Genomic DNA, 20,986 nt, shown 5'->3' on the forward strand with positions numbered 1-20,986 from the left:
GCCAATCAGGGCCACGCTGGGCCCTATAAAAGAGCTGAAGGGCTAGAAGGCAATGGAGTCTTGCTCTGGCCTTGGAGGGAGACAGGCCTAGCTGCCTGGGGGCAATGTACTGGATAGAGCAGTGCTGGGAAGCTCCAGCCTGGCAACTCCCCAGGCTGAGGCCTTGGGTCAAGGCCTAAACAGGTACTGGGGCTGCAGGGATGTAGCCCGGGATTAGGCAGAGGCAGCTGGTCCAACCTCCTTGCCAATTATGAGTGGCCATTACAGACTGCAGTCTGCCCCAGTGAGCAGGGGCTAGATGATGACTGGCAGTAGCCACTGAGGCAAGGTGGGTTTAGAGAGTTGGGAGTTCCCCAGGGAGGGGAGACCCAGAGAGTGAAAGTACTGCTGGGGCAGAACCCCGAGGTAAAGGGCACCGGGGTCCGGGAGGGACTCGGGGCCAGCGGCAGGCGAAATACTGGCCAGCAGAGGGCACTCCGAGGCTGAAAAAAAGCTAATTCCCAGACAACCAGCAGGAGGCGCCACATCAGTGAGTCATCTCTTCGCTACATATGAGTTATATACTTATGAAGGGTTGTTGGGTTTGTTTTTTTTTATAACAAGTGATTTTGAGTTGTTCATTTTGGAACACTAAATTTCCCTGAGTTTGTCCACCACAGATCAAATATGTGAAGACAGACTGCTGGTCTTTAATCAAGAAAGTTCATTCCTATCAGTTTTATAACTGAAGTTTATAGAGCAAATTACTACAAGTCTGTCGCATCTTACGTGCATTTAACATGCGCGATTTCAGCTTTACGTGGTTGGTAAAAACAAAAACAAAAACACCAAAAAACTAATTTTAATACTGTATCTGTAGTGCGGGCGATTCTGCCCACCATTCAACTCAATGTAATTTTGACTATACGCGGTTTTCGCTTTACGCGCTAACCGCGGAACGGAACCCCCGCGTAAGATGAGACTCGCCTGTACTTACTTTTTAATTTGATTTCTCTTGCCTAGGTTGGAACAAAAACAGAGAATGGAAATATCCTGACTGAGGTAAAATTTCAAAGCTACCTTCAGAAGAAAACAATGTAGTTGTCCAAATATCCTCATGTCTTGTTTTTAAGGTTCCTTACATAAGTATAGCTCTCTCCTCCATACAGGAGGCAGGAGTAATAGCCATTAGAAACTCACTTTAATAGATAGAAACTTAAGGATGAAGATTCAAAGGGGAAGAAAGAAGGTTCTCACAACCTTTGTAGGACTGAGGCTCCCTAGTGAAAGAGGAAGCCTAACCTGGGGTCTAAGGTAAGTGACTAGCTTAAGTAATCTATGGAAATGCTGCAAAATTTTGACAAGCATCCCTAGTAATGAATCTTAATGGAACTAGGATACTGATTTATCAGACTCTTCTTGTCAGAACGCCTAGAAACAGGCATAAATTCAAAGAAACTGCCTGGTGACACCTTGTCACTGTTGATCCACCCTGAAAACTGTAGAAAGCTGGCTGATGACATCATTAGTGTCCAACGGTGTCTGGTGCAGAGCCTGCTTTTGCATTTGCTTCTGTTGGCTTGAGAGTTATGACCCTGGCGACTCCCTTAAATTTTTCTCTTGCCCCCGCCTACATGGCTTGAGCAAGGGGGCTCTGTATCGGCTCTGGACCTCCCGAGGAAGGGAATGCCTCACTTCTTCATAGTTCTGCATCCAGGGGCACTGGGAAGAAAGGGTGGTCCCAACTAGGCCCCATCTTTCCCCCCACTTCACAATGCTGCAATATCTTCTGAAGCTACTTCTGTTTTAATTTCATCTTGTCCTTTTACAGAGGCTTGTATGATCCTACTCAGTTTATTCTGCAAGATTCTCATACCTTTTTAAATCTCAGATAGAATGACATCAAATGTCTAATCCATTGGTTGCTCTAGTTACTATGTATTTAATTCAGAGTGGTAGCCATGTTAGTCTGTATCAGCAAAAAGAACAAGGAGTACTTGTGGCACCTTAGAGACTAACAAATTTATTTGGGCATAAGCTTTCGTGGGCTAAAACCCATGAAACCCACTGCATGCAGTGGAAAATACAGTAGGAAGATATATATATACACTCATTGAACATGAAAAAATGGGGGTTGTCAAACAACTCTAACAAGACTAATCAATTAAGGTGAGCTATTATCAGCAGGAGATAATCAAAAAATTTTTAGTGATAATCAGGATGGCCCATTTCAAACAGTTGACAAGAAGGTGTTAGTAACAGTAGGAGAAAAAATTGCACGGGGAAATAGTTTTTACTTTGTGTAATGACCCATCCACTCCCAGTCTTTATTCAAGCCTAATTTAATGGTGTCCAGTTTGCAAATTAATTCCAGTTCTGCAGTTTCTCGTTGGAGTCTGTTTTTGAAGTTTTTTTGTTGAAGACTTGTGACTTTTAGATCTGTAACTGAGTGACCAGGGAGGTTGAAGTGTTCTCTGACTGGTTTTTGAATGTTATAATTCTTGACGTCTGATTTGTGTCCATTTATTCTTTTACATAGAGACTGTCTGGTTTGGCCAATGTACATGGCAGAGGGACATTGCTGGCACATGATGGCATATATCACATTGGTAGATGTGCAGGTGAACGAGCCTCTGATGGTGTGGCTAATGTGATTAGGTCCTATGATGGTATCTGAATAGCTATGTGGACAGAGTTGGCAACGGGCTTTGTTTCAAGGATAAGTTCCTGGGTTAGTGTTTTTGTTGTGTGGTTGCTGATGTGGTTGGGGGGCTGTCTGTAAGTGAGGACTGGCCTGTCTCCCAAGTTCTGAGAGAGTGAGGGATTGTCCTTCAAGGTAGGTTGTAGATTCTTGATGATGTGCTGGAGAGGTTTTAGTTGAGGGCTGAAGGCGATGGCTAGTGACGTTCTGTTACTTTCTTTGTTGGGCCTGTCCTGGAATAGGTGACTTCTAGGTATTCTTCTGGCTCTATCAATCTGTTTTTTCACTTCAGCGGGTGGGTATTGTAGTTGTTTGTCTCTGTCTGAGGGATTGGAGCAAATGTGGTTGTATCTTAGAGCTTGGCTGTAGACAATGGATCGTATGGTGTGGTCTGGATGAAAGCTGGAGGCATGTAGGTAAGTATAGTGGTCAGTAGGTTTCCGGTATAAGGTGGTGTTTATGTGACCATTGCTTATTAGCACTGTAGTGTCCAGGAAGTGGATCTCTTGTGTGGACTGGTCCAGGCTGAGGTTGATGGTGGGACGGAAATTGTTGAAATCATGGTGGAATTCCTCAAGGGATTCTTTTCCATGTGTCCAGATGATGAAGATGTCATCAATGTAGTGCAAGAAGAGTAGGGGCTTAGGGGACGAGAGCTGAGGAAGCATTGTTCTAAGTCAGCCATAAAAATGTTGGCATACTGTGGGGCCATGCAGGTACCCATAGCAGTGCCACTGAATTGAAGATATACATTGTCCCCAAATGTGAAATAGTTGTGGGTGAGGACAAAGTCAAAGTTCAGCCACCATGTCTGCTGTGACATTATCGGGGATACTGTTCCTGATGGCTTGTAGTCCATCTTTGTGTGGAATGTTGGTGTAGAGGGCTTCTACATCCACAGTGGCCAGGATGGTGTTTTCTGGAGGATCACCAATGGACTGTAGTTTCCTCAGGAAGTCAGTGGTGTCTTGAAGATAGCTAGGAGTACTGGTAGCGTAGGGCCTGAGGAGAGAGTCTACATAGCCAGACAATCCTGCCCTCAGGGTTCCAATGCCTGAGATGATGGGGCGTCCAGGATTTCCAGGTTTATGGATCTTGGGTAGCAGATAGAATACCCCTGGTTGGAGTTCTAGGGGTGTGTCTGTGCAGATATGTTCCTGTGCTTTTTCAGGGAGTTTCCTGAGCAAATGGTGTAGTTTCTTTAGGTAACCCTCAGTGGGATCAGAAAGTAATGGTGTCATGAATAGTTAGTAAAGGGTTAAAGCATAGTACCTGGTGGGCACCTGACCGGAGGACCAATCAGGGAAGAGAATTTGAAACTCCTAGGAGGGAACTTTTCCCTCTGTTGGGGGTGTTTGTCTTTGGCCGTTTGAAGTTACAAGAGTCTAGATGATTTAATCAAGTCTACCAGCTTCCACCTTTCTGAACTAATTTCTTCTAGTCAAGATAGTGAGTATTAGAAAGATACTTTGTGTCCTTATCTAATAATCCTATGTTTGCAATTCTGTGTGTTTGTTATTGATTATTCTTAATTCTGCTTATACTGGTTGTACTGAGAAAGAGAGAGGATTCTCTCCCGAGATTGATAAGGTTATACCCCCTGAGAGTGTCCTTGGGCTCATAGAGATTCTGTATTTTTTTTTTATTCTTTAATAAATTCTCTCTTTTCTTTGGACTTGGTTAATTCCTTCTCTTGTGGAAAAGGGGGAAGGGGGAGGAGGAAGAGACCGTTCCTCCTGGGTTTGATTCAAGCAGTTTGAATCAGGTATCTCTTTCCAGGACTAGGGAAGGGGAGGGGGGAAGTGAGTCCCTCTTTGTGTTGAGTCAAGGATTTGACTCGGTGTATATCTCTCCAAAGTGGCTAGGAGAGAGAGAGGGGGGAAGTGGGCTGCTTCCCTGTGTGTAGAGATTCAAGGGGTTTGAATCTGGGTTCCCCAGGGGAAGCTTGGGGGACAGGTAGTGTGTCAGACACTTTAACCTGACTGGTGGCAGCAAAGGAGACCTACCCTAGGATTTTAGGGTGGGGGAATACATGCTGGTCCTCACTTTGAAACCCCCCAGTTTCAAGTGAGGGTGCAGACCAGGACAAATGGCCTGTAGAATGTGGTGTTAGAGAGCTGCCTAGCAGCCTTCGTTCATATTCCGCCCTATTCATGATGATGACAGCATCTCCTTTGTCAGCCTTTTTGATTATGTCGTCAGAGTTGTTCCTGAGGCTGTGGATGGCATTGTGTTCTGCACGGTTGAGGTTATGGGGCAAGTGATACTGCTTTTCCACAACTTCAGCCCGTGCACGTCGGTGGAAGCACTCTATATAAAGTCCAGTCTGTTGTTTCAACCTTCAGGATGAGTCCACGCAGACTCCTTCTTTTTGTAGTGTTGGTAGGAAGGTTTCTGTGGATTAGAGTACTGTTCAAAGGTGTGTTGGAAACATTCCTTCAGTCGGAGACATCGAAAGTAGGATTCCAGGTCACCACAGAACTGTATCATGTTCGTGGGGGTGGAGGGACAGAAGGAGGGGCCCCGAGACAGCACAGACTCTTCAGCCGGGCTAAGAGTATAGCTGGATAAATTAACAATATTGTTGGGTGAGTTAAGGCCACTACTGTTGTGGCCCCTTGTGGCATGAAGTAGTTTAGATAATTTAGTGTCCTTTTTCCTTTATAGAGAAGCAAAATATGTGTTTAAATGGCACGTGTGCTAGACTTTACAAAAACTAGACAAGCCATTTACCAATGTCTCCATTTGTATGTGGGGGGGAAAGGTGAAGGATAAGATCTTAAAAGGAAATGTCTCCTCAGCTGTAGTCACTTAGCACTAAAACTGGTTAAACGAAGAGTTAAAGATGATGACCACTACACAGCAATGCAACTAAAGACTGTGGAGAGCAAAGGATGGACAAAAACACAATGGGCTGAATAAGGAGGGTGAAAAGTTTTCGTATTGATTGGTCTTGGCCTTGTGACCAGTGAAGACAGGAAGAACAAGGATACAGACTAACACAACCACCCCTCTGATAGAAAACAGGAAGAAACTGCACAGAAAACTGACATTAAAAAAAAAATCAGTTATTTTTATCACAAATTGTAAGTAAGGGCTAACAGGATATAATATAGAATTTCCTTTATATACCAATCCCATTAATCTTAGTTCTTCTAAAACATCAGAAATGTATTGGCTATCAGATGTTTTCTGAACACCAGGAATATAAAAGGTCAGATATAAAAATTAGAATTTGTGTTGGAGCACAAACTTTTTCTTTGTTCTATTCTTCTAAAATATAAACCACATATTTTAAGCATTTCATAATAAATCAACCCTTAAATTTAACTTCTTAAATAGTAACCCATGACTTTCTTGGGGTGGAGGATGGGGATTAATTAGGTAGCATGTTTAAATATTTTTAGAAGGGGCGATCAAGGGAAGAAAATAGTTGTCCAGCCAGCAAACCAGCAGTCACAAGCACATTCATTCCTCACCCTGAAGGTTTAGCAAAACACGTAAGCAGTGCTTGCTCTGAAAGCTAGTTTGACTGGTGCACTTTAGAAGGCTGATGGCAAATCTATGGCACAGCATTGTCAATGCTAGTAACAGGTGTCTTGCATAAAGTTCTGAACCTGAAATGAGGTGATGAGAGAAAGCGAGGGAAAGACAGGGCAAAAAGAGACTATAAAGAAGCAGCGTAAGTGGCCTGGGAAGAGGACAGATAGGAAGGCTTGTAAAAGGGGGAAAGCAAACTAATGAGGGTAACAAAGAGATAACAAAAACCGACTAAGATTTGCTGATTACCAAAAATCTATTTAACAACTATGCTTAATAAAGATTTGCTAACATCACAATCATTTGGAACTTCAGAAGATCGTTTACTGTAGTCCTCCTTTCGTCCCCAATCTTGGTATTTTTGTAAGGTAAATTCTCATTTCAGCACAGAGAGGACTTCATGTACAAACTGTTACTTGACATTGCAACTCTGTTTTAAGAGCATTGCATTTTCTCCAAGTAAACACAAAGGAGTACCACAAGAGAGTGTCATCACTGATATGCTTATTTCTACTCATTGAATAAAATTCTTAGCTATTCTGCTAATATTTATATGGCAGATTGCTGTGCATTGTACCACACCATCAGTCTTGCTCTTGTCTAGATAGACTGAAGGGGCACCAAAATCTTTAGCAGTGATAAAGAACTGAATGCTTTTTATATAGTCTCAGTGGGGAAAATAGGATGGTTCTCTTTACAGAGTTGTATTTTTTGCTAGAGAGTTGTCTGTTCTTCCCCTGTCACTTACTATATATGGAAGGAAATAATATTTTAATTCATGTTTAACAATTGATGGCAATACCTCAAGATTGAATTAAGTAATAAAGGCAAGTATAAAATGAGTGGGAAGACTATTTTAATACAGGTACTTGCTGCAGCTAATACAGATTAAAAATTCAAAACAAATTCAAACTCACATAAGGTTTTGTTTTGAATTTTTTTCCCCCTCAAAATGGAAGAAGCTGCATCCTACTGGATTGGCTTGTGGAAATCGTTTCAGAATAGAGAATTTCAAGAATCCTTTGGCCTCACATATACAACCCTTTTTATTTAACTTCATCTAATTGAAGACATCTGTAAGTGGTGCCACACAAAATTTAATTCAAGCTTCGAAATGTCAATAAAAAATGTCTGTAAGAAAGAATACTAGCATAAACCTAGCAGGGAAGCGTACATCAGCATCTATGTAGCCACACAAAATTAGAAATATAATGGAAATCTGCTGCCTGACTTGACGAGGTGATAAAAGCCCTTTTCCTATAAAGTCTAATGAGCTCTATTAGTCTTCAGCTTGCAGGAATGTAAAGGGGGGTGGATTCAGCAGAGAAAAGTAACAAACTCTCCACACATGGCTTCATTCAAACCGCAACATATCAAATTACTGGTGTAATTACTATAACCTGACAATTTCATTACCATCATGTGGTTGTTAACTCTTTAAGACATACAACAAAGACAGTACCACATTTTTGTTTCCCAGTATTTGTTCTGGAAATGAAGTAATCTCAATCATCATTCCAAACTGTGAACTCCTTGCTCAGTTCTTAGTCACTAGTCCTGGATTCCTCTTTAGAACAAAAGCAGATAAGATTAAAAAGTGATGCGTTCACTTAATTTTCCTTTACTTCACAATAAACCAGTTTTTACAAACAAATTGCCAAAAAGGTAAAAAAATCTTTCTGAAAATATTTCTTAATGTTGAGTTTGCTTTTTGCTCATTTCTAGTTTACTTCTATTGACATAATAACCCAAAGTATGACAAGATGTTATGCACAGCCTCTTTCCCCCCCCGCCAGGTATTCTTCCATGGTTTTAATTCTTAAAAGAAAAAAGGATATTAAACAAACTGAGGCTGACAGATTAGCCACTTTCTAGAAACCTGCTAGTGAACATACTTTAAACCAGCAGAAGATCCATGTAACAAGCATGCATTTAGGAGCCAGCTAGGGGACTACTTGTCAGGCTGTGCTAAAAACTTCTGCCAGCAATGAGAGCAAAGGAACAGAAAATTGGTGATCACATATAATCATAAGCATGTGAGCACAGTAAAGATCTTAGAGCCAGTTAGGCCCTGTAAACTATTGTGCTTTCAACATCTTGTGAAAATTTTCACTCACACAAAGATTTTCCTGGTAACAGCCATCCTGGTTTGGCATGCAGGCCCCAACATTAAAAGAGTGGATCTTGAAAAGGTTAAAGTCTTATTGTATGATGTCACAACAATGGGATTGAGATGACCAGAATAAACCAATCATGCTAGCCAAACTTCTGCAAAGCCAACTGATGCAATAACCAACTTACCATTTGCATCCCTTTTAAGCAAAAACGAGGATGACTTGTTTTAAAAAAGGATCTCTTTATAGACCTAGTGAGCAACCGCAACCTTACTACATGGTATGTCCCCAAAAGTGGCTTAGGGCTGTGCACTGGAGATGGACTCTTAAGGAAGGAAGAGAAAGGGGTTTGTTGATGGCTGAGGAAGTTAATTGCAGCATAGAACCAAACAGGCATATTCCTCAATTATTAAATTTATTTTTTGTTTTATCTTGGATTTGGACTGTAGTAACAGAGTCAGAGAATCAGTTAAGAGGACAAAAACCAGACACTGCAACTGATAAACATTAAACTAATCAATTTAAAATAAGACACACAGCTCCTCACTTGTTAAACCATCCTTTTGTATGGACAAACACTCACTGAGGCTTGGTGCCATTAACATATGATTACTATAGAACATGTTTCGTAATTAGTATATAAAGTAAGCCTGGTCTTCAGAATACCAGGTGTCCTAAGTAGCACTGAATGATAAATGTCCTATGTGGGGGTTGGGGAAAGCAGATTAACACAATGAAAACTTTAGAATTTTACTTCACTTCTGCCCCTTTAGTCCCCCTCAAAATATGCCAAGAGACCTTGCTGGACTGGCAATGAAGTTGATGTTGCTGGAATGCAGGGACAAAAACCACGATTTTTTAACATTAGCTTAAATCAATCAATCAGAAATGTAGATGTCTTATTATCCTTTCATGACCTGATTCTACAATCCTGAAGAGCTTTGCTTGACCAAGGGCTTCCAGGTTTTGCCTCATTTATGCAATCCCCAATACTAAAATATAGGTGTATTGTGTATACCAGAGTCAATGGATGGGTTTATCAAAAGAGCCTTAAGGAGTTAAGGCAACCAACTCCCATGGAAATTCAAAAGAAGAATGTGCCTCTCCCATAAGCGCCTTTGAAAATCTCAGCCTATGCCCCTTAAAGATAGTCCTCTTATTGTAATACCTAGATAATGATCTGGTAGAAGTACAGTTTACAGAAGGCAGAAGAAACCAAGATACCCTGGCATTAAATAATTCCAAAGTTTAGAATTAGGATTAAATTCATACCTCAAGTGGAGAATCGCAGAGGAATCTTGTGAACTGCATGGGAGGGATTTACCAGAAGCACAGTCCCCAGAGAATGGTCAGAACAAACAGAACACACAAAACAGAAACAAGAGAATGTTAGCACTGAAGTTAAATTTTCTCTATTAATTTGAATACACTGAAGTCTATGCAGTTTTGTTTTCCAAAATAAATCATTGAAAGTAAAAGCTGCTGATTCCATAAATTAAAATAAACCTTCCAAAAATATACCACTGTATGTCTGATTTACCACTACTGGAAGATAAAACTTGAACTAATTTTACAAAACATTTGAAAATCTTCTGTTAAACACAAAACTCAGGCAAAAATACAAAATTGCCAGAAGGGACTAAGGAAAGCTACATAAAATTATAGTTACAGATACAAAGTTTGCGTCTGGTTTATTTTTATTCTAAATCCATGCCCTGCACAAGTTCAAAGTTCCTCTTCCCACCCCCCCATACCTCTTGCTCCTCCATCCCCCCCACTAGTGGTGTGGCTTTTCCTACCATCCTTATCACTAAAGCACCTTTTTTTGGCCTTCCTGTTTGGTGGTAGAGATTGGTTAAATCTTAACATTTACAGGCAGAACATCATAGTCATAAATGTGCCTGCTCAGTTCCATGAAAGCCAACTTCCTGAAAGTACAAGTGTTATCAAAACTAGAGTTTTTCTTCAACATATACTGATGTGCCACAAATAGTTTGACGTAAAAGGAGAAACTCAAACAGAAAGATTGTGATCGTGTTCAAGATTTAAAAAAAAAAAAAAGACTATGAACGTACAATAATGTAATTTAGCTAATGCCATTTATCTTCTAAATAAAGCAGCATAACTTTTACTTATTTTGCACATGTATTTGTCAATATTTTAAAGATACTACAGGTATTGGTTTATCCCAAAATGATTTTTTTAAATATGATCAATTTATTTAACAGATAGCGTTATGTTGCCCAGTTTGATTCACTCCTCCCCTAATTAATTTACTATGATTTATGTAGGCAAAGGATGAAGGAGTATATGTACAGTACAGTTGATAAACGGACTTCCCACGGCAAATGATCTTTCTTAGAACAGAATAAGGTAGAAAAATGCCAACGTTGTCAACATGTAAACTACACTGGCATTGTTGACCTTGGGCCAAAGTGCTATACATATCCTAAATAAACCCTTACTTATGAAAGTCAGTGTTTGTACAGGCAAACAGCTATAAAACAGATCACTTAAAAATTGACTCCAGCCCCCTGAAGCTGCATAAACCTGCAATACACTAACTGGAGAATCAGTGAAGTACAAACTGAGTAGTCAGTCATAACCCTGTATTATGGTATATGAGAAAAGACTGATTCTACAGTAAATTAATCAAGAGCTCAACAGAAATAAAATTTAAGATTTTTCCTAGGGCACTAATTTTGTTTACATTTTCTCTCAAACACACAATATCATGTTAACCTACAAATGAATGGTAAATATTTAGACGTGCTTTAAGGAATGTCTATAAACAGCTGCTGAGGACAAGGGAACTGTGTGTTGTCTATAATTAGCCCTTTCAGATATGTTCACAAGGATTGGTTCAACACCCTGAGTAATTCTGAGTTTTATTGCAGAGGCATGGGAAAATGTACGGTTGTAATATTCTAATTCTACTTCTGGATTCTGAAAAAAAGCACGTTTTATGTTTTCCAAAGAGCCATTCAAAGTTGAGGCACACAGGCTAAAAAGAGAGCAGAGATTTATAAATTCCTATATTGCTTGTCTGTTTTCCATGACCTTGATATCAATCATTATAGCCAATAGTTTTAGAAGGTTCTGGCACCAGGAAAAAAACCAAAACAAAACATGTGTTGTTAATTTTGATGTCAGAAGACCCCCAATAGTTCTTAATCTGTAACTCTAGCTTTATGGTGCAAGTTATACCCTATGGGTAAGTAGGCTGAGCCAAAGACACTTTTCAAACAGTTTTATCGATTAAGGCCCTACTGTGCAATTCATTTGATTTTAAAAAACTTTTTTTTATCTTAACCTAAAGCTTAGTTTCCACAGCCAAAACTGCCACTCGCCAGAGAGTATATGTTGTCACAGTTATCTATATACTGTTTGTCATAAATGCAGTCTCGCTACCACAGCTACCCCAGATCATTAAAGATAAAAGTCAGCTTCCAAGAAAATATTGGAAACACAGAAGCAGCCTTTCTACTGGAGAAGTAATAACCCAGAATTATTTCACAATCTTATGGGAAACGAACTATTCCAAGTCATCCACTTGATTTCTTATCTAATTATTGCATGTTACTTTCCTCATCTAGTCATATCTGCTAAAGCTTTCATATTAAATTATACATCTATTGATTTAACTTTCCTGACATTTTACCTAAGAAAGTCAAATATTTTAAAGAAGCGAGGAACTGATTGTTCCATAGAACCTGCAGATCTAAGATTTAATGAACTCCATATTTATAATTTCAGAAAAAACAACACAAACTGTTTAATATAATCCAGTTTTGTAAGTAAATTTACAAAACTTAGTTTCCAATCTAAATGTAAACATTTAGATAACTTCTGTTTACCTTTCAGTTCCACATGATTTTCAGTTAACTATATAATAATTGCAATTAGGAAGTAGGCTTCACGAGATCAGTGCTTCAAATTCAAGAAAAAAGAATGATAGTGAAGATATAGACAAATATTAACAAATAGCCCAAACAACCAACCAATAAGGTCTCCAACGTATTTTACATAAGAATCTCTCTAAAACTAGTAGTGCCATGTTTTCTACTGTAATCGTAAGTAAGTGATTCAATGATGCTGTAATTTTTGGCAGCAGTGGGACTGGTGAGAGGCAGAAAGGCTGTTAAATTTTGATGGAAGCCCACATCTGCTATTCACTTTCATAAAAAATGAAATCTGACCAGCAAAACAAAGGTATCTTTTTGGGGTTCAGAATCTCCCAATTTGAAGAGGAGGTCTGAAGTTAGCCATGAATGCAGAATTCAAGTTCATTCTCATATGCAAGACAATTACAAACACATTTCTAAAGCGCTGCCCCAAATGCAGGCGGTAAGTCGCTACAGTGCCTGCATTTATTTAGCATAAACCTTTTATCAACAGTTATTTGCAAATATTACTGGACATCTTTTGGCAAGTGCAAACTTTTCTAATGTTAACCTCAGATAAACCAATAACTTTCAGTCTTTTATACAGTAAACAATTATAAAATGAGTGCTACATTAATTTATCATAATCCAATTATTATTATAAATTGCCTATCACTACCAAAAAACTCTTGGGGAATTAATTTAAAACAATATACAACTGAGAATAAAAAATAGATGAATATACTACCAAAAAGCCACATTAAGAAAGCAATATTTTAAAAAAGGTATAGAAAGAATATAGGGAAGTTTTTGATTTAACCCAAAGAAACCAGTAGAGAAGATAAATACATGCTTCTAGAAAAATAAGATTTCTGACTTTTTAGTGGGAAATTATGAGCTACATCTGATGTTATGGGGAAATGACATCTACTTCTAACAACATGGGTTCTTTAAAAGCAAAATAGTAACCATAAATCCAGTGTATATAGCATGTATGGGGAAAGGGTTAGTTCTCGGTCTTGCTTCATATTAATAATTGTATAGTGATTTGAGCTCTTCAGAGGGAAGGCAAAGTATATTCTTTTTGACAGTGTTAGCTGTTTGCTTATCTTTGCAATTCATTTTCAAAAACAGAGGCAGATTAATAGCTGCCAATTTCCCTTGGGGAAAAAAGGGTTATCTGTGAACTTAATCTTTGAACAGAGTTTTAACATTTAAAATGGAAGATGCCAAATTCTCAGCCCTGAAAACTAAAGTGATCTATCTTCACCCACAAAGACAGCCAACTGTCCACTTATCCGGTGGCTCCGGAATATTTTCATGAGTTCTAGAGCAAGCCCATTCCCTCTTCCTACCTATTGCAGTTCTGCTTGATTTAGGGGGCTGCATGTTGCACTGCAGGCTGCTTGCAGGAACTGGTGCACAGAGCTTGCAGAAGAAACAGCTTTTCTGTGGACTTCCTGGAATTTTACGGACAGAAGATCCATCTAGTGAGCTTTTTCCTTCCTTCAAACTGTTTGCCAGTTCCCCCTGATGGCATTCTTCAGGTACTACAAACACACAAGTAGAGAGAAGACAACTCCATACAAGCCAAATGGAGGTTCCTCAGGATTCTCTCTGCGGGCTCATCTTTCCAGGCCGAACTTTTTATTCTTTTATCCTCCTCTCCCTCCAGACCTGCTCTAGTTGTAGCAGGGTGAGCATTATTGGGCAGGGTTTTAGGAGAACTGGGTAATTCCCAAATTTAAGTGCTACCGATTGGCAAGTAAAAAACAGACTAAAATCCCACAGACAGTAAGGACTTCATATGTGTTGATATCAATTCACCAGGCCTTTAAGGAACTATTTCACTCAGGTACAGAGAAAAGCCAACAAATTCCTTGTACAGGAACACTGTGGAAGGAAATGGCTGATAAATACACTTCAGCTATTGAAAGGAGACCAGCCTGAGTCCATAAAAAGAAATAATACAGGAACAGACCTTGAAAAAAAACCTTAGACAAAAAACAGAAACATTTCCCCTTGGAGGTGACTAGCACAGGGTTTTAAGAACTGCTGGCATCCCTTATTGTACCTTTAGCATGCAAACAAGGCCTAAAAAATGTTTTGCGTTGTTTTTTTTTAAATCCCACTTGATATTCACCACCAAAGCATCAGGAATGTCAAGCCTGGTCTTCCCTGTTTTTCCTGGGAGACTCATCAGAACCTGTCTCAGGTGTTTAACCTGAGCTCTAATTTTAACTGGAGGAGCAGGACACTGAATTTTTAACAGAGACATCCTTTACCCAAAACATTTATCACCCTAGTTAACTAGGTTTCAATTAAAAAACCCACACCTTCTCCCCATAAGTTTTATAGTCTGACTAAAAATCCCTTCTCCCATCAGTTGCTCAGTATTTGCTCTCTGAACTCATTTCACTAACCTCCAGTTCCACAGTCTGCCAGGACAGACAACAAAACTTCCAATGCAAAAAAAGAAAGATAAGCTTAAAAATTTGCTTTCAGAAAATCTGAGGCAAATAAGGGGTATAAGCCCAATCTTTTTCCTTTGCTGGTCACCATTAAAGGCATACATCCACATAAACACATTACAGCGATACCAAGAGCACAGATGATACCTGATTAGAAAAGTTACATTAGAAAAAAAGTCTGCCACAACATAGCCGTTCCATTTGGGGTCTGGATGAGGGACCCAATTCTCTCCTCAAGGGAAAGATTTGAATTAGGGGAAATACAAATAGTAGAGATCATGGGGCAAATTTAAGATATCAGAGAACCACATTTATCAAATTTGAGTTGAGTGATCAAGATTACTGGGGTTTTCTCTTGCCAAATCTTCCTGAAATGTGATGGAGCTCAGTGAGTCTTATAGTTGGTGTTTACACAAGAACAGGCCCAGGGAAAGTTAGCATACAGGGTAGGAACTAGAGTAGGATGCAAAAGACCTGGTTTCAATTCCCATTTCAGCACAGATTGCCTGAGTGATCTTGAGCATGTTACTTAATATAGTCTGTGCTTCAGTTCCCTATTTGTAAAATAGATATAGTATTTCCCTCACTCACAGGGATGTTGTAAGAATAAAACTTCATTAATGATTGCGAGGCAGTCAGTTTACTAAACGGAAGGGGGCCATGCAAAAAAAGTAGAGTGAATATTTGGCGCACCAACAAAGGAAGCATTGATATGTAAGTGATCCTTTTCAACTAAAATTAATGGTCAAGAACTAACCTGCAAATGTACAAGGGGAAGAATCTGCTATGGCAACAATCAAAAACAAAGTGGCATAGGAGAGTAGTGTTTGGTAGCTCTCAGCAAATGCACTAATACACCAACTGACTCAAACAGTGTAAGGTGCAACTTTAGATGTATGAGGTACATCCCTCAGTAGCCTCAATTTTTTTTTTTTTAAACAAACACCCTTAAAAACTATAGGCCTTTTGGCCACGCTCTCACAGGAAACTCAAGACACCAAAGTAGAGAAGCAGTGTATTGGGATATCTTTGGAAGACAAGATACGTCAACTATGTCAAGTATCAAGGTATATCAACTTTTAAAATTGTTTTCTTACACAGATATATGGTTTCTAAAGAACTGAATGAGTCCCTTAGCTGTACCGTGGACTTCTGACTTCATTTTCTGTATTGGTTCAACTGTCTTTTCAGGGAGGTAATGAAAAAACTGGAAAAATAAAGAATAAACTATTTGGCCACTTTGGTAATATTTTTTGCACCTTTTCAGACACTGAATCTTTTGTATGCTATTAAATTATTTTCTTCCAAGACTAATATTTAACTAAGCACAAGGTAAGGAGGCTGACCAACTACCTTAGCAGTGGAAACTGAGGGGCATACTATTTTTCCTCTATGAGCTTGTCATTATAAAATATCCCAAATAAGTTAAATAAGAATTCTTGCTTCAGTGGGTCTAACGGGCAATAAAACTCATTTTGGCTTTTTTCTGAAAATTGCTTACGAATTTTAATTATCATGTATGGAAATGTTTTCTAACTTGTATAGATGCCACATAGTTTGTTTTGATTGTCTTACAGCTGTAAGTCTTTCTTAAAGACAAACAATGCTGTAAAGAAACTTAAAATCTAGAAGTTACATTAACTAACAATGTCATTGTAGAAATAGCATGTGGCTAAATCTTAGAACAGCCACACTGATTACTACATGTGATGAACAAAAAGGAGCAAGAAAAATATAAATATAAATGTCAACACAAATATGACAAAACCATAGTACACCATATTATTACAGTAAAACTAGACTCTTTAAAAACTACATTTAAACTATAAGTCCTCAAATCTTTTGAAGATGACCAATAGCAGAAAAGTCTTGAAGCGGGGATATATCTACAGTGGCATAATACCACACAACAGTTTACAGAAGATACTTAGTTGTTAAAATAATAAATAAATAATAATAATAATAATCTTTACAAAAATTAGCGCTCTCTAGCCAGAAATTTATTTACCTGGTTTTGAGATGGCACAAATTATAAATTATAAATGAGGCTAATGGTGCCAAAAATAATGTACCTAAAAGCCAAGGGTCATTAAATGTTTTATAACATAAGGTCTTTGTCAATCTTTTCATTTACCTTAAAAAGACAAATGAATAAGAACACTGGACTTGTAACCTGAAATTGCATTCACTCATATATTTCAGTATGTTGAAAAATCTTCCCTTTGTAAGTTTAATGACCGGCACCCCTTTCAAACACAACCTGCTGGTCTTCTCATATTTGCATTATTATAGTAACAATGTTACTGCATTACTTCTGTTTAAATTTCTAGTGTCCAAAAAGGGAAAACACTCACTCAACAGTGATTGTTAAGATGTTGAAGGGATTGCATGATTTCTGATAGCTTTCCATTTATTTTTAGTCACAGTATATATCCTCTTCAAAACACTTGTTTTCCCTACTGATTTTGGCCTTTTCCTTTTGACAGTCACAATAAATACAGTTCGCACTTACAGTGTAGTTGCACCTTTCAAATATGAATTATTTAGTTTCAACCACCATGTAAAGTGGGGATGTATTATTTAACAGATGACACGGGCACAGACATTTTTCAGAGGTGCTGAGCACTCAAAACTCCAGCAGAATTCACTGAGGACTGTACGTGCTGAGCATCACAAGAGTCAGGTTCTAAGTGACCTGGCCTAAGATAATACATGAAGTCTGTGTCTAACTTTGTTGCTTTTCTCTGCATCCCCGCAATTCGTCTTTATCTGTCTAATAACCAGGTGTGTATAAACCAAGGCCATGAGAAGGAACCTTCATTGTTGCAGTTCATATGGCTGATGGCTTGCCCAAGGCTGTTTCAGTGAACTGGAGATCAAAACCAATAAGCCAATGCAGCTAAGGAGTATGGTGATCCAAAAAACTAAGCCGCTGCTAGTGGCCATAAGGGAGGGAAAGAAAGTCAACTGAGCAAACTACTGCTGAAGCTTCCTCTGCCAGATGTGGAGGGACAGAGAGTAGCCATTGTCCTAAGGTGGCTGGATCTCATAGGTCAAAGAGTGGCAGACAGAGCAGAAAGAGATGGTAAGGGGAGAAAAAAAACAAAAAACCTCAACTAACTATAAGAAGGTACTTGTACAAAATGCTGAAAGCTTGGCTGCCAGAGTCAAGAAAACTAGGATATTTAGTGTCTACATATTTCTTTAAGGACAAGAAAAAAGTTTAAATAATTTTACCTCAAGCAAGAATGGATGGAGCTACCCACTCTTCTGTCCAAAGTAGTGAAAGGCCACATCATGAGAAGAAACTGCCACCTACGTTTCTGTAACTGTTGTTCTTCGATGTGTTACACGTGTCCTTTCCACTGTCGGTGTGTTCGTGCGCCTCATGCACAGCTATTGGAGAACTTTTTCTCCTCGGTGGTATCTGTTGGAGCAGCTCGAATGTCCTCTGGTGTCACGCACAACTGCATGGAGATAAGGGGACAAAGCTGCCCCAACCCTCCTCAGTTCCTTCTTACCAGATAAACTCCAATAGAGAAGGAAAGGAGGGTGAGTCATGGAATGTACACGTGCAACACATCTCAAAGAGCTATACTTATGGAAAGGTAGATGTCTCCTTCTTCTTCTCCTTCAAGTGATTGGACATGTCCATTCCTGCCTGCACATTAGTGTACCTGCGACTGGACAACCACCCATCCAAAACTAGTATCATTCTGGGAAATGGCATAATGAGCAACAAAGTTGTAGTCTGATGACCAAGTTGACACTTTGGAAATGTCTTGAAGGGCTACTTGCACCAGGAAAGATGCTGAAGCTGCCTGTGCTCTAGTTGAACAGGCTAACACTCTAGGTGCTGGCGTGACATTGGCTAACTGGTAGCACCAGAAGGCAAGCTGGTGCCTAGAGCGCAAAAAATCTAGGGCGCCCTGCAGCCCTGAGGGCGGGGGGGGGGGGGCGGGGGGCGGCTGCGCATGGCAGCCGGGCGGGCCAGGCGGCAGGTCGCCGGGGGACGGCCGGCAGGCGCGCGGAGGCATGACCGCGCGCTGCGCGGCGCGCTCTCGGCTGGACCCCTCCCCTCATGCCTCACGGCGCGCCCAGTCGTCCCTCCCGGGGTCCGCCTGCTGCGGAGCGAGAGCCGAGCAGCGGGGGGAAGAGGGAACCGCCAGGAGGGGGGGAGAAAGCGGCGCAGCGCACCGCGCTGCTTGGGGCAGCGTGATTTCTAGAGCCGCCCCTGGGTAGCACAAATGAATGCAAGAAGAAATACCAGAGGAAATCCTAGGAGTAGAAACTGATTGTTGCAGTTGCAGGCAGAGACAAAACAACGGAATTGAGGATCTAAAGGATTTAGAGCGGTCCAAGTAGAAGCTAAAGCTCTTCTCACATCAAACGAATGAGTGTGAGGATTTGGAAAGAAAGTTGGAAAATAAATTGACTGATTAATGTGGAAATTAGACACTACCTTTAGGAACTTTAGGTGAGGGCAGAAGTAAATTTTACTCTTATGGAAACCTGTATAAGGAAGCTCTAACACCAAGACTCTCAACTCACCTGCTCTCCTTGATGAAGTTATTGAAAGCACAAACATCACTTTCATAGAGAGGTGGAGCAAGGAGCAAGTCTTGGTAAAATTAATGTGGCCGCCCTTTGAAATACTCATCACCAGAGTCAGATCCTATGGAGAACAGGTTCTTGTACCTGTGGGTATAATCAGCCTAACCCTTGTAACAATCCGATAGTAATGCAGTTGAAAAAAATGAATCCATTATCCACTGAAGAATAGAAAGCTGAAATAGCTGCCAAATATACTTTAATATAGCTGTCAGACCTTGATGTTTTAGGTGCGAAAGATAGTCCAATATGTGGCTGGTAGAAGCCTGCTATGGCAAGAGATACTTCTATTGATATCAGATTAAAAAGGAAAAAAAAAATCATCTCATCAGGTAAGTACACCTGGGCTTTCTACTGTTCAACAGTAATTACAGAACATCCTTAGAGCAAGCCCTTTCCAACAGTGTTAGCCATGAAGCATTCACTCTGTCAACTGGAGGGTCTGCAGGCTGGCCTGGACCAGACAGCCGTGGTCCTGAGAAATCGCATCTGGATCCAACAGGAGAGATATCAGAGGCCTGACTGAAATGGTTAGTAAGGTCAAATACCAGTGCTTTCAAGGCAAAACCAGTGCTATAAGTATGAGGTAAGAATGGTCCCTGTTTGATTTGGACCAGGCTCTGGAGAGCAAAGGAACTAGAGGAAAGCCATACATTAGGGAATTCTTCCATGGTAACAGGAAAGTGTCCATCAATGAGCCAGGGGAGTCCCTCCACAGCTGAAAGATGGACCGGGACATGTCCAGACGTAATGGAATACTCACAGTGATCAGAGAAAGCCCTTACCCTGGTGATCTTCCAACATGTTCTGCGCCCTTGGAAGGTATGCAGCTCTGAAGTGAATGGAGCTGGCTATGCAGAACTCCCAGAGGAGAATCACCTCCAGATGCAGTTGCGATAAACACTCTCCTCCCCTGCCTGTTTAGGTAAAACATAGTTGCTGTTGTCCGTTAACACTTGCAGATTTTTTCCCCCATGATATATGGATAGAAGGCCCAACAAGCTAGATGGTCAGCATGCAATTCCATGTCATTTATGAATCCTCAGATCTTGAAGAGACCACAAACTTTGAATGTGCAGGATTTCCCTGTGTGCCCCCAACCCAGGGAGTAGGGATGTATGAACAATATGAGCATTGGTTGCAGGGAAACAAAGGCAACTTCCATACAAACTTTCAAAGGGTCTGTCCAACCGTCCAGAAGAACAAAATTACCTCTGATATGCGAATCACTCTGTCTAGACATTGATGTCTGGGGGCATACACCAATACTAGCCACCCTTGAAGCTTCCTGAGGGGCAGCCCAGTGTGCCGTACCATGTAGGTACATGCTGCCCTGTGCCCAAGGCAAGTGTGCACTGTGGAAGCAGGATGTGCTTTTACTTCTATGATTAAGCCCCACAGCATTTGGAACCTCAATTGAAGTAGAAATGCTCTGGCTTTTGGAGGATCCAGGAGTTCTGATAAATTCTATTCTTTGCACAGATTTCAGAATTGATTTGTCCAGACTAAGTAATAACCCCAGTGCACTGAAGGTGGGCCTGATGATGGTCTCACTGGACAGCAGTTGAGACTCAGACCAGCCTCTCACTAGGCAATCATCTAGGTAAGGGGATACACTGACCCCCAACGATACACAGTTACCACCACCATGCACTTTGTGAAAATGAAAGGCGCAGCTGACAGGCC

General features: G+C 40.3%; 1 protein-coding gene across 14 annotated transcripts in view; it reads right to left on the reverse strand.

Moving 5' to 3' along the window:
* Nucleotides 1–20,986, reverse strand: part of ATE1 (arginyltransferase 1) — a 160,655-nt gene that overhangs the window by 95,636 nt on the left and 44,033 nt on the right. For 13 of the 14 annotated variants that reach the window (XR_005582743.1, XM_039481165.1, XM_039481169.1 and 10 more), the window contains one exon: nt 9,607–9,639. The exons of the other annotated variant lie outside the window; for it this stretch is intronic. Coding sequence is in view for 12 of the 13 variants with exons in the window: in XM_039481165.1 (XP_039337099.1) it covers nt 9,607–9,639 (33 nt within the window). In the remaining variant the exon portion in view is untranslated. The remainder of the gene's footprint in view (nt 1–9,606; nt 9,640–20,986) is intronic. 14 annotated transcript variants of the gene reach the window in all.

This window comes from Mauremys reevesii, linkage group 7 (assembly GCF_016161935.1).
Source record: "Mauremys reevesii isolate NIE-2019 linkage group 7, ASM1616193v1, whole genome shotgun sequence".
NCBI lineage: Eukaryota > Metazoa > Chordata > Testudines > Geoemydidae > Mauremys > Mauremys reevesii.